The following is a 13,850-nucleotide window of genomic DNA, read 5'->3' on the forward strand; positions in this document are numbered from 1 at the left end:
TAGTATTATGTTAAGTATTTGTCATGCCGCCGTTCGTCATTGTTGCAGGGAAAAACCACCTCGCGTCTTGGTATCAAAACAAAGGATTTCCGCCCGACTGGGTAATCGCTGTTACCGAGAACCGTTGGACGACGAATGAGAAAGGCATGGATTAAATTCGCCATTTTGGGAAGCATACCAAGCACCGAACTGTGGGTGGTTATCGTCTGTTAATCCTCGACGGCCACGAGAGCCACCACTCGGATGAGTTCGAGGAATACTGCAAGGAAAACGACATCATTACCCTCTGCATGCCTCCTCATTTCTCTCACATGCTCCAGCCACTCGATGTTTGGTGTTTTAGCCCACTAAAGAAGGCATATGGTCGGCAAATTGAGGATATAATGCGGAGTCACATCACCCACATTACCAAGGACGACCCTTTTCCTGCCTTCCGCGTTGCGTTTTTTGCCGCAATGACGGAAAAAAATTCCAAGGAGGTTTCCGAGGTGTTGGAATTCTTCCATTCGACCCCGAGAGTGTGATTTCCGTGCTCGATCTCAAGTTCAAAACGCCAACGCCTCCAAACTCCTGCCCTGGTACCCCCCTACATTGGGTTTCCCAGACACCTAACAGCCCAACCGAAGCCATCACAGACTACTTTCATCAAGAATCGGATTGTCCGTCATCAAAATAGTTCCCCAAGCTCAATCTACGAAGCTGTTGACCAGTTTGCCAAGGGTACATCAAAAATGATGCACCAGTTGGCATTGTTGAAGTCGGAGAACCAGTTCCTTCGGCAAGGAATGCAGGAACTTAGCAAACACCGGAGGCTAAAAAAACACGTCTACAGCAAGGAGGATTACTTAGTCAACAGGAAGCACAAGATCTACAAGATGAAAGGGACATTGCGCAACAGGTAAAGCAGTAAATACAGGCAAGTAGTGGTCGGAAGCGAAGGGAAGAAAGGCGCGCGCGGCGCTGTGGCAACTGCGGCGAGACCAGTAGAGAGTCTGAGGAAGAGGATTCTGAGTAGTTTCAAATGATTTTAGGCGTTTTGGTGGATTTGTCGCGATGTTTTATAACGTGGGTGTGGGCAAGTGAGTCGCTCGTTTGGATGCGTCACTCGTTATACATGTACGTTAACCTGTACATATAACTAGTGCTGGGTTATGATGTGGCTCAGCTCCAGTTTGATTGCCAGCAGCATTGGTTACTTCGGCACCCGACCTGATATTCTCAACGTCAGTGGGATCAGATACATCGAACCTCAGAAGCGGCAAAAGTCTCCTGGAAAAAATCCGGTGCGAATGAGGGTGGTGACCGCCCAATATATTTACCATCGGCATCCTGGTGCAATAAAACGACACGAGATGCTTGCATATATACCGTGCACTCAAAATGAACGACGGGCAACTGCACACCCATTGGCCGCGGTCCGCATCTTACACTTCATCGCGTATATGAAGGTAGAGTCAACTGCAAAGGCACGCACTCGCCATAAATGGACAAAGTCGTTGTATGCGCTAGGCCCTTTGTGACCAGCTTCAACCTGTGTGTGCAAGTGCATCCTAGAGTGAACTAAACCGGTACAAATTATGTAAGTGAGCACATCAAGTCTCGGCCCAGTGAAACGCGATGCATAATCATTTTCGAGTATTCGCCAATGGCTCTCCAAGCGCATCGTCATGCGTGAAATCGGAATAGATACGTCAGAACCTCGTCTGACCAGAAGAGGCTACCGAATAAAAGTTCATGCTGCGAATTGCGCATGCAAATTTGAATAGGCAAAGCTGCATTCGTATCCTCCCCTGGATGTTGACGATTACCACAGGTCAAATCATTCTTTTTCACATCATATATTTTTACTACTCTCATCGACAGTAATTAACTTGCTAGAATATAGGATTGGTTTGGGTTAGCTGTCTTAGCGTCACTGCAGTGGATCGAGATTTCTACCCACATAACTACACTCTATGGTCTAGTACTTGCCAGTTACCTGAAGTACGCGGTCGGTCTCCACGACCCCTGTATTTAAGGAAAACAAGATGAATACGAGAACTCAAGAAAGTCGACGGCTGCGCCGTGCCTGAGCGCTAAAGTTCCAGCTTTCTTTGTACAAAGTCCGGTCTGCAGAGTCTTACTACTACACAGCTACGCTTTAGGTTTCAATTAAAGGCGAGGAGTTTTACTCGTTAGGTGAATCTGAATATCTACACATCGTAGAGAAATTTCTGACATTCTGAGTATGACCTTGCCACGGTTCGGGTGTTGATGAGGTCATGTGCCAAAGAAGCTTTTGGGGTGCTGCATCCGTACGCGTTTACGTACGCAATGATTTTACACGATTTGCCTACATTGTATTCTATTTCTGTGATGATTGATTCTGCACATTCCTGCATTATCTTTCATCAATCATCATATCGGAAGTCCTGGGTACGATGACATTTGAGAATGCTTCGGTTAGGTTAACTGTTCGAGACTCATTTGCTAATGACTGACACAATGTACATAGAGTGTCCCTGAGGTGCGCATTGAGCATTTCGCTCCTGAAGTCCTCACCGACGAGTCCGCACTCGATGTGATTCCGAAGAAGCTGCAAGCAAATACTAGTGAACTTGGGAATGAGGCTGGGGACACTACGATAATAGGAGGAGATAGAGTCGTATGTGGAATAAAAAGGAGAATTTTCTGGAGAATTTTCATACTGGCCATGGTTATTGTCGTCGGTGCTGCTGTCGGTGGTGGTGTCGGTGGTGGTGTCGGCGGTGCTCACAGCCCTCCCCACGGAGGTGGGCCATCATCGTCGTCCTCGTCAGTCGCGACGAGAAAAGACACGTCGATGCAATATTCTTTCGCGTCTACGGTTACGCCTACTCATGCAACCTTTAGCAGCACTGAAGAATCACCAACGAAGTTGTCAACATTGTCTTCATCACGGACGCCCGTGCCGAGCCAAGACACATCGATCCAATATCCTTCCTCGTCTTCCAGTGCTACGTCTATTCGTTCTACCTTCAGCAGCACTGAAGAAGTACCAACTAAGTTGTCAACATTGTCTTCATCACTGACATCCATGATTGCGGACAGTATGACATCTTCATCGTCAGGGACTTCATCGTCGTTATACTCGTTAACCCCATCTAAGGTGCCAACAGCGCCGACATTGTCATCTAGTAGTCTACTTGCGGTAGCTACCTCTATCAAAGATATCTGTATTCCTAAAACGAATATAATAGGAAATTCAAACTTTTTATTTGAGGTCTGCGAAGACGTCATGATGTGGCAATCACAGAGTTTGGTTCAATATGGCTTCTCAGATACATTTTTAGACGGAACGAGCGCAGGGTTTCACTTTCCTGCGTCTCCTAGCGAATCAACATTGTTGACACAATCACCAACAATAGTCGCAAATACACCATACACCATAACAATTACGTATGGCATGCAATTAAGGCTTACTTCAAGTGATCTTAATTCAAATGTGCGTATAAATTAGGAGCTTGGCGTGCTACATTCTAACATTTTAGAATCTGGCGTTCTCTCTCTCCTTTACTCATGGCTCGAATAGTCTAGGAACCGCACCAACCATAAGTGTTGGGACATTCTTTTCTGAACCTAATTCGACACTGCCGATAGCAGACGGATATGCTATTAGAATGTCTTATGACTTTAAATTTGGCGATTTTGTTGCTTACAATTTTGAAATCTATGTATCTTCGACCTAAATGCTCTCCAAGTGTTGCTATTACTAATATTTCGTAGATGAAATCATCTGCTGCAGACATTTATATACTGGCAATCACCATCGCACAATCCGATGACGATTCTTGTCCCACTTCTGGAGAGTATGAAGTAGATCTCAATTATTTACAGACTGCTTTCAATTGGACTAACAGTGGGTGTCCCGTGGAGCCTAGCAATTGATTCTTATTGGCACGGTCGGTTCAATAAGAATCGGCGACCGCAAGGTATGAAAGATTGACCCGAGTACAATGTTGTACCGGGCAGGGTGTGGATGCGGCCGCTATGTTTGATTTGTTCTATTATGTCTTGAATTATGTATGTATTTGGATTATCACAATCCGGTGACCAGCCAAACCCCAGACAATATTTCAGAAGTCCTCAAGAAGTTAACGAAGAGTTGATGGAGCAGGACGACGAGGAGCCCAACGACAGGAGGACGGGAGGTCGTCAGCCTTATTGACGAATAAATTTTAGAAATTGTGCCACAGCAGTGGCCTGCGCGCCACATAGTAGGACCTGACGCAGAGATTCAGTATCAGGATGAATTGGAGCTGTCCGAATATCTGCAACCGCTTCTTCATCACGTGGAAAAAAATCCCCAAGGGTAAGGCCCAAATCGAGCCTGTCGGCTTCTTATCATCATCCTTCACTAAAGTCTATTGAGCTAATTAGGGCTGCGCATATATGCATACTTCTTGGTAAACACAATATTTTTCTGAGTTGTGATGGTGCCACTGGTTGGATTCCTTTTGAACACTTCAATAATTGCCGTATCCATGACTCCGCACCATGCATGATCTCTGTAGCAATACAGCCCAATTGGATGGGCAAGCTGTGCATGCGTCATGGCCGCTTCAAACGCTGACCGATCGCGGACTGAATATGAATCGGAACTCCTGGGATACCGAAATCTTTGCCGTTCCTTGAACCATAGAAGGATAGCAGTCCGACAGTGAACTTGTTTCTCGGGTGCTCTCCACACGCCATTATCTGGCCCCGTGGGAATGAGTCATTGTTTCTTTGTCGTTTTTCCGTTGTTTTTGTCGCGTTCAGCTCTTCCTTTTTCTTTGTCTAGTTGGTCCCGGTTGGCCTCACTGCTGTTCTGCTGGGTCCCTTCCAGCTATGCTACCTTCCATGCCTCCCCTAGCCGGAGCGGACAGCGTCGTGGCTCCCCTGGCTTCGTGACCCAGGGGTTCCCTGCGTTGAGGTTTCTGGCTTGATCACCCAGTTTTCCCTTCGCTTCTGCATCTATCGCGCTGGGTGCTAACTTCTCCGGTTCCCTCCCCCGGTAGTTGCCCCCCACCCCTCTCTTTATCCTCCTCGTTTCGGACGTGGATGGTCCTCTCTGGTGACGGGCTGCCTGGTTTGGTGTTATAGCCTCCGGACCCTGGCAGGCAGCTGGTGCTGGCGCCGTTGGCTTTATTTCCCCCTTTTTTTCCTTCTTTTTTCCATTTACATTGCTTCTACTATATTTCTCTTCACCTTGTATACATAGCAGTCCTCCATATGACGCTGGGTTACATGTTCCATTGGTTTTCAGTCCATAATGTATATAGTTACTAATGCATAGGCTTTTGTCAATCAAAAAAAATGATTCGGCTTGTTCGTACTTTATTGCATCCGGGCTTTGCTCCTCCCCCCTTCTTTTCCTTCCGTTTTCTTTTCTACTTCTTTCTCTTTTAGCCGTCTTGACCTGTTGATTGTCGGTTTATCTTCTTTTTTGCGAGAGATCACGTTAAAACGCAACTTAGAATGAAGTCGATAAGCCACACAATGATGCGCTCGTTTTTCTTACTTCGCAAGAAACCTCTTCCATTCCCTTCGCCGGGGCCCCTTTTACCCCAAGACGAACCTGTTGATGAGGCGATCTGTCCAGGCTACAATTCCAAAAAGTATTACCCAGTGGAGCCTGGAGAGGTACTCCAAAATCGCTGTCAAGTCCTTGTCAAGCTTGGCTGGGGTGTCTCCTCTACCGTATGGTTTGCTCGTGATATGCGGGGGGAATGCTGCTTCTACTATATCTATAGCTGGCGTCCATTGCTACCGGACTATCTAGATACCGATGGGAATCGGAAAGCGTTGTAGCACTGAAGATAGCCTATACCAACTCGCACACAGCTGATGAACGTGAAATTGAGGAGCACGTTGCTAAGACAGACCCATCCCACCGCGGCTATCCAATTTTCCGAACATCTTCAGAATGTTTCGAGGTCACCGGCCCAGAAAGAAGATATCTATGTCTAGCATATGAGCCCATGAGGGAGCCACTGGCTTTTTCAGAGGCGTTTTAAAAGTGGGATGATTCCCCTTCCAATCGTCAAGGCATACGTTATTTTTCTTCTTGCGGGCCTGGATTACCTTCATACAGAATGCAGAGTTGTCCATACTGGTATGTATTTCTCCAACCAAATTGGTTCATTCGTACGACGTCAGGCTTACAACCTGTCTTGTAGATTTAAAACTGGAGAACATTATGGTCACATTTGAAGATCCGGCTGTACCTGGCGACTTCATGAATTCCCAGATCGATCAACCGATGCAATACTACATCGACTCCACGCGCCGACCGGTTTAAAGCATGACGCAATTGGGTATTGGGTGGAATGCCTAGAAGGTTCCAGAAGGAAATGACTCAATTATATATAGAGGTCATAGGAACCTTCAGTCATGTGTATGTTTGTTTGCTATTGTGTGCTTCAATATAGTCAATATTACAACAAGCATGACGTAATTGGGATGGAATGCCTAGAAGGTTCCAGAAGGAAATGACTCTATTATATATAGAGGTCATTGGAACCTGCAGTCATGTATATGTTTGCTATTGTGTGCTTCAATATAATAGGATATTACAACAAAACTTCTTGTCGTTTGTGAAGATGATGCTCGCTTGGACGGTCTTGGCCTCGTTGTCAATCGCCGGAGCTATTCCTTACTAATTTATTCTGGTTTATATGCTTTGGCACATGTCTTAAAGTGCAAGGTTGGCGATATGTGGGGAGGTCTTCCAAGATGTATGCCTTTTCATGCTCATATTTATATATGACTGTTACGTGCTTTTATGTGCTTTACGTGCTTTATGTGTTTTATGTGTTTTATGTGGTCTATGTGTTTTATGTGTTTTATCGGTTATCTACCTTTTTTGTCGGTTTGGCAGTACAGCGTTTAGGGCGAGTGCAAGGATTGGGTTCGGATATGGTTGTTTATGTGCTCTTATTGCGTGGAGTTGTTCCATAGGTATTGGCATAGCTTCGCGCGGTCGTGATATTTTATCTTGCAGCATATTACTAAGTTTATTATTTGGGGTTCAATTACTTTTTTGTTAATATGTTTATGATTACAAGTAGCAGCCATGCAAGTTCGGACTATCAAGAGTGGCAGATACTTTTCTGGCTTCTGCCCAGGGCATTAATTAATATTCAACTATTAACTAACTTTCTGTCCGAATTCCAAGCGACTCAACGAGTGCCACCTTTTAACGCCAATCCCTTGACCATGTGCAAACCATAAGGGGGCGACCATTCAACCAGCTTTCTCCCGCTGGCGCAGTAGTACTCCACATCACCAAGCGCCACACCCTGAACAATCCTTCAGACTATACGATTACGAGTTAGGATTAATCGCAAATCTTATCCACACCTAACTTGTAGGTGACTCCAATGGAAATCGGCACAAATTATAACAGCCCATGATGAAAGACTAGGTGTTGACTCTGAGTCTAAAGTCTTACAGCGTATAGTGAGGCATATGTCCCCAAGTGGTAAATCATGAAAAGGATTCTAGAGCATATCCAGGCTCCACACCGACCCCAGTCCGTATCGCAGTACCCAATAATTATTTATATTCCCGGTCTGTCTGTATTAAATCCGTCAGCAGTATGAAACCGTATCCAACGTAGGCTGGAGACTCGATGGTGTACTAGAATGGAAATTAAAGCTGTTGAAGACTACCGAGAGATACATCGCGATAGCAGATACGTAGTATACCTTAGTATTTTTCATTCAACCAGTTAGTCCGCAATCAGGCTTTACTGCACCCCATTATATGCCTATAAATGATCCTGGTCATCCTATTCTACGTAACGATGGTATGACGACTACCAGCTTGACTACCTTTTTCAGTATATAAGGCCTCTGTATCATCGCGTCCATCGATAGCTAACTCATCAAGCCCGGGCAAAGCCCTCAACTCTCTCTGAAGATATGAGGCACTCACTCGATTCCAATAATCGCCTTCCAAATGCCCATCTTTAAGCTCATCTTCATCCGCAAGAGCCTTAGCAATATTTTCCGCTGCCCCACTGGCCCATAGAACACGGGCAATAGCATGGTGGAAATTGCAAAGAAGAGGTAAAGGACGTGCAACCGATCGAGATGCCTGGCCAAAAATTATCTCTTCATTTTCGTGATGGCGAAGAACTTCTGTAGGCACTATACGATCTGGTGCAAACCTTCTGAAAAAATACCGGTCATCTTGGCATTGCAGACTAAATTTAAATAAGCCAAAAGCGGTATGACTCAATGCATCTAATAACAGTGCATTCGACGGATCATTGATGTTTTCGCCAGTTAATAAGTCCTCCATATCTTGGTCCACAAACTTAGAAAGCATTGTTCGTAAGGCTGAATGTCCGTTAACACTCAAGGGGACAATATGTGCCGCTTGAAGCGTTACACCTCCATAACCAGGGCCAATTGGCGAAACTTCAGGCGGAGCCACCTCGTCCATCATCTTTCCCACAAGCGAAATCCAGCCATCGCGCTGTATTAACTAATTAAACATTAGCCGGTTGTACGCCGTCGACAGAGGAGTCATTACAAACCAATTTCTTCAAGCTCATTTGCCTCCTCCTAGCAGTCGCGCCTCCTTCAGATGGTGTGGGAGTTCTACCCTTTGCCATCATAGGAACCAGCATATCGTAGAAAATTGGCCCCGTCCAATTTTCCAACACCTTCATCAGAAGTTTCGATTCTCGAAATCGTCCAGCAACGCCTTCCCAATTTCGAGGTGCTTTCGGTGTGAGCCCCCTCACAGCGACAACCCTACGAAAGGGTGCACCTACCGGTGACAAAAACTCCGAGAGCGCCGCTATTTTCTCAGTTTCGTCGGTCAACCTCGTCCAGAGGTCATTCGAGAGTAACACGGGATTGTAACTAACTTCGAGCAGAGCCAAAGCTAGTGAAATCACCTCTGACGGATTATTCCCATACGGCAAAGGGATAGAAACCAAACCTCTAGATAGACGCAAAATTATTCTCAAAGTCTCAATTAAAGACTTCTGCTCAATATCTGTGGGATGAACAGTGGACGACATTGATAACTGGTGTGGACTTGCCGAAAGTCGAGAGGTCTCACCGTGGTAACGATCAATTCAATTGCCAGCCGATGCAGCTCTTAGCAGATGGTATTTGAATGTTGCAACGATCTGAGGAACAGACATGCGGATGTGGCGTATCTAACACAGCAGCCACGGCATGGATGGTGCAAAAAGTTTAGTAGCGACAATTTAGTTTCAACCTACCCCTGGCAGATACTTATGGTCTGTGCGCCTCAGGTACGTGAAACGCAGGAAAACACCAAAATAATTCCGAATCCGAACGCACAAATGTAATGTATACTTTTATAGGTGGTGAATGCAAACAAAAAATGGTTATGGGAGTAAATACAGCGCCAATCAGGCTTGTGATAATCTAAATTCCGGTCTAGCGTCGTGAGAGATAGTTTATGGTATGCCGAACTCGCTCTACGAGTGCCGTTAGCATACAGACATCTAGGGCTGTTAACGATTTGCCGATTTGCCGATATTCGGCGACGAAACTATATCGTCAGCTCAGGAATCTTGCGCAATAAATTACGAATAAATATCGGCAAGCACAGATATCAAGATATAGTTTCGGCATATAGTCAAGGATATCGGTTATAGGCAGAAATCTCTTAATGGAACTAGCTGGTATTCAAAATGTCATCACTTGATAGGAGAGTATCAATTGTCCACGCGATTTGAACGAAGGTAGCCGTGTGTAGCACACCACGTCATGAAGAAAACCACGAACTTGACAGAGCTTCGTGAAGTCGGCTGCCGTACGGCGACCGCTTGCTTATGAAAATCATTCATTAACATCAACATCTGGAATACCTCCTGACTCCTAGAAAGTCTAGCCCTGTATTGAACAATCTTTCGACTTGAGCTTCTGAGGCTGGAATGGCCGCGGTACTCATCTTTATGTATACACCACCAATTGCAAAGCCAATTCGAATCTGCTGTATCAATGGTAGTACATTGACTCAAATACCGTCGTAGTCTGAACAACCACAATCTATGCCGACTAGCGATCGGACAGCGTTCTTTTGGCCAACAGCCGAAAGGCCATTAACCTGTTTTGCAAAGACTGACTCGTTCTACCAACAAATCTAATCCCATTTAAATAAATTCAACTAAATCCAAAATGTACGCTAACGCATACAAAAAAACAACCGCGGTTGCCAGGATTAAACCTGGAATTTCTTCGCTGCCAGGGGTCGAAACTGGAATCTCCAGTATATACTAACGTTATTAATCGTAGGCGTAATTAAAGAGCTATCAAAATAGCGTTCGATTTCAGAAAGTAAAGTCTGGCTGCGAGGCTGTACTTTCTGCAGCATCCTAGACTCCAAATCGTTGGTACTGTACCCCACCGAAAGTCTCCTATTTGCAGGCGAATTGGTATCAGTTCATGGATACATGGAATCAACTTTTCGCAGATTGCGTTAATTTCCTGTATTTCTTCATTCCTTCGTTGACGGCGGACACAATATCATCGTCGAGGTCTGAGAACTCTCCCTCCCGTTCGGAAGCCTCGTGCAACAAATCGTGGAGCTCATAATAAATGCAACTGAGAGGTTGATTTGTGGCTTTTTAGCTGATATATGCAGATTGAATTCATTAAATTTCGAAAGAACCTTGTGGATTTGTTCAAGCCAAAGTCAATCATTAAATGCAGGCGGCAGGTCAGTTTGTAACTCTAAGAACTGGTTGATTTGACGTTTGGCTCGAAGCCCCGTCATTCAACATGCGGAAGTGGAATTGCACCTGGTGTCAATGTCATATTCAACTAGACATTCAAGCGATCTTATGAAGAGGCTCTAGGGTCTTCAAGAGCAACGCAAAGCCATACCATGAGAAATGCGCCCAAAGCATACTATTATAGGCGGCCTAATAATGATTATGGGAAGGAAAATTCACCATAGAGTCGGTACTATACCAACACTTCAGAACAGTTGTTTGAAACTATCGCTCCTCTTCGATATTTGCTTTGTTACTTCTTTCGTCGTCATTGTTCAGTTTGCGAGTAGTACCAGGAAGTTGTAGTAAGAGTAATGCGTTACCAAGCCGGACAGAAATTGTTTCGTCTTATGTGTATATGCTGATTTTGCTTAGAATCTTGTTAGCTTTCAAGCATTTCCTTAAACCGAATACTTTTGGGGAGCCCACACCCCTTTTCCTTATAGCGACAACAAGAATTTATAGTTATTGATGTTGCTTAGTTTAATATAGGGTTGGCCAGCTGGAAGGGCACGGTTTCTTTAGCTGATAGATTTGCCAGAAGAGTCAAGCCCGATACCTCTCTTGACATACAAATTTTACGGGGTAATAATGTACATACAGTTGACTTAATAGATTGCACAGGGAGATTTATTGACGCCGGCTCCTTGAGATCAAACTTCTGCACGTGGGGTTGGTAATTTAAATAAAGTATAATTTAGCTGAAGTTTATTCAAATGTGGTAGGAAATGGTACGAACAGCAAGAAATATGTAAGCACTGACGGGTCTTGTGATATCAGGGTTGGGAAAAACTCAGCAGTTTTTGTACCTAAACAACGACATGTATTAGGATGTCACTGATTGGCTTAAGAAATTCTGTGCTGCACTGATTGTTTTGGAAACTTCTTTTTACCCACTTCGTTTCCTTCAAGGGAACAAAGAGAGAAGAAGAAGGGAAACGAAATTAATTACTGCTAATGGCAATTCCCATTAAAAAAAAAAAGTTGGCGACTGCATTACTTCCCCAGAGCTCCCATGGCGGTGAGTGAGCGGTCATGGTGCCTGGTGCCTTTCTTTGGTGGCCTATTTAATAGGGGGTTTCAAGCAAAAAACCAATTTGGCTGATTATTGATTATTCTTCGGGGTTAGGATTTTTAAAAATAATCTCCGCAATCAGCTCATGGAGCTGCAATTCCGCTGATTATTTTAATTACCCTGCAGGCATCGTCATTACCCTCCCTGTGAAAAATTGTCAAAGTAAACAACGCGCGACGCGTACATATCTCAAATCTGGAGAATACTAATAATGGCCATTCTATCCAGCCGTACTCTTAATTCGAGTACTTCACTGGGCCCTAATAGCCAGTATTTACATCTGCGCGAATCTCTTTACGACTGATCATCAAGCCACGAAAGATGATTTAGGTATGTCACGCTTATCGAACTCGAACCTAATCTAGGTGATGAAGCGAATATGTTATTATTGGAGATGTGTTTTGTCAGGTCGGAAGCAAGACTGTTAATGGCAGAGGATGACACGATTGCCGACAGTAGGCTATTCTTCCAACCAAACAGGCTACCGATCACTTGGTTTACAAACGCTATCAAACAATAGTGCATTACGTGCAAGCGACATTTGTTTGTGAGCATTGTTCCGTGTTCAACCCCAATGCAGACGTGCTTGCAATTCTAGGGACCCGGAGTCTCGGGCTCATTAGACTCCAAGTCAGCGTTAGCTCCACTGACACACTTGTTTCGTATCGTCAATATCGGCAAAACCGCAATAGCCTTAACCGTATCATCTTCGCCGCGATATTACTTGTTCTGTATACTGAATTTGAATAGGGTAGAGAATGTGGTTGTGGGATGGTTTAAGATGAGATCACATTCTCTGTCATATAGCAAGATGCGAATATATAAAACACTTAAATCGACGTCGAAAGTTCGTTTTCGAAGATGCTCATGACTTGTTTGGACCACGTATCCTTTGGTCGTATCGTATTAAACCGGGAAGGTGTCCTGTTGCTTAAGAAGAAGAATATTAGAGTTATATTTTGATTGGTTATTCAAATTACAGGCTTATGTCTAACTTAATATGCTTGATTACCGCAAGATAAACATCCCTCGACGAACCTCTTACCTGCGTGAGATCTTCAATTGCTGAGCCTAACCTTATTCGCGGCCATCCCAATAACGGAAATACAAAGCCCCATACCCAGTCCCCAAAGCGCCGACCTCACGAAACTTATCTTGCCGCGTTTAACGTTGATATAGGCAGCCGTATAGAGTGCCCTGACTATCAAGAATGTCCCTGCGAAGGCATTCATTCTCTGACTGGGTAGTTGTACGACAGTGCCAAGAACTAGCGCGGTCGCAAATAATGGAAAATTTTCCATCCCGTTCTTGTGCGCAGATTCCGCACGTTCGAAAGTGGTGTAGATTTCTTTCGGAACGATCCGTTTCATCGTCTCGTCCCATACTGCGGACCGCGGATTTGCGTTATCCCACTGTCCATTTGTGGCGGCTTTGATAAGATTCACCGCGTAGGCATGGGGATAGAGGCTGAGGACGTAGTAAACGGGTAGCGCGAAGAGCGAATAGTTTTGGGTCGGAAGAAACGACATTGTGAGAAATCTTAATCAGGTATGAGTGATACGCTGCGAGTGGTAAATATGGCACGTATTTTTCTGTCTGAAAGTGCCCGCGGTTGGGAAGACCAATTTCCATTCCCATCAAAAGGATTTAGCAACCCTTTATCTTTAAATATCATAGCGGTACCTCCTGCCTACGAGACCACCCTAACCCTTATGAAACTTGAGTTATGCAGATGTGTAGAACACTCTAGCCTACGATCGTAGATTGTAGAATATCCTAGCCAATGTAAGCATGACGCAATTGGGTATTGGGTTTCCAGAAGGAAATGTCTCAATATATATAGAGGTCATTGGAACGTGCAGTTATGTAGATGTTGTTCGCTATGGTGTGCTCCAATATAATCAATAGTACAACAAGTTGTGGAAATATGTAGAACACTCTAGCCTACGATCGTAGATTGTAGAATATTCTAGCACTATGTAAGCATGACGCAATTGGGTATTGGGTGGA

General features: G+C 44.6%; 4 protein-coding genes across 4 annotated transcripts; 2 read left to right on the forward strand and 2 right to left on the reverse strand.

Annotated features, from left to right (window-relative positions):
• The first annotated feature begins 2,003 nt into the window (after positions 1–2,003).
• On the forward strand, positions 2,004–3,982 carry V1508DRAFT_88925 (uncharacterized protein). Its single transcript, XM_066943089.1, has 4 exons — positions 2,004–2,441; positions 2,495–3,463; positions 3,510–3,692; positions 3,745–3,982. Exons 1-4 carry the CDS (start codon positions 2,421–2,423, stop codon positions 3,904–3,906), a joined length of 1,335 nt encoding a protein of 444 aa, XP_066792094.1. The 5' UTR covers positions 2,004–2,420; the 3' UTR covers positions 3,907–3,982.
• Positions 3,983–5,499: 1,517 nt separating this feature from the next.
• V1508DRAFT_436006 (uncharacterized protein) lies at positions 5,500–6,301 on the forward strand (the record flags this gene model as incomplete). Its single annotated transcript, XM_066942089.1, has 4 exons — positions 5,500–5,700; positions 5,754–5,936; positions 6,007–6,115; positions 6,180–6,301. 4 exons carry the CDS (start codon positions 5,500–5,502, stop codon positions 6,299–6,301), a joined length of 615 nt encoding a protein of 204 aa, XP_066792095.1.
• Positions 6,302–7,797: 1,496 nt separating this feature from the next.
• V1508DRAFT_393964 (uncharacterized protein) lies at positions 7,798–9,431 on the reverse strand (the record flags this gene model as incomplete). Its single annotated transcript, XM_066937983.1, has 3 exons — positions 9,276–9,431; positions 8,546–9,248; positions 7,798–8,493 (listed from the first exon to the last, which is right to left on the reverse strand). Exons 2-3 carry the CDS (start codon positions 9,035–9,037, stop codon positions 7,798–7,800), a joined length of 1,188 nt encoding a protein of 395 aa, XP_066792096.1. The 5' UTR covers positions 9,038–9,248; positions 9,276–9,431.
• A 3,155-nt stretch (positions 9,432–12,586) lies between these two features.
• Positions 12,587–13,503, reverse strand: V1508DRAFT_88957 (uncharacterized protein). Its single transcript, XM_066943090.1, has 2 exons — positions 12,886–13,503; positions 12,587–12,764 (listed from the first exon to the last, which is right to left on the reverse strand). The coding sequence occupies exon 1, from the start codon at positions 13,367–13,369 to the stop codon at positions 12,899–12,901; it is 471 nt and encodes a 156-aa protein (XP_066792097.1). The 5' UTR covers positions 13,370–13,503; the 3' UTR covers positions 12,587–12,764; positions 12,886–12,898.
• Between the last annotated feature and the right edge of the window lie 347 nt (positions 13,504–13,850).

Source organism: Lipomyces doorenjongii, assembly GCF_038497915.1.
Source record: "Lipomyces doorenjongii strain NRRL Y-27504 unplaced genomic scaffold V1508scaffold_180, whole genome shotgun sequence".
Classification (NCBI taxonomy): domain Eukaryota; kingdom Fungi; phylum Ascomycota; class Lipomycetes; order Lipomycetales; family Lipomycetaceae; genus Lipomyces; species Lipomyces doorenjongii.

Bases quoted from the DNA above. Each gene is read 5' to 3' on its own strand.
- V1508DRAFT_88925 (XM_066943089.1), top strand. From the start codon at position 2,421: ATGACATTTGAGAATGCTTCG. The intron at 2,442-2,494 runs GTTAGGTTAACT...CAATGTACATAG, and splicing joins TGACATTTGAGAATGCTTCG to AGTGTCCCTGAGGTGCGCAT. The intron at 3,693-3,744 runs GTATCTTCGACC...AATATTTCGTAG, and splicing joins CTTACAATTTTGAAATCTAT to ATGAAATCATCTGCTGCAGA.
- V1508DRAFT_88957 (XM_066943090.1), bottom strand. From the start codon at position 13,369: ATGTCGTTTCTTCCGACCCAAAACTATTCGCTCTTCGCGCTACCCGTT.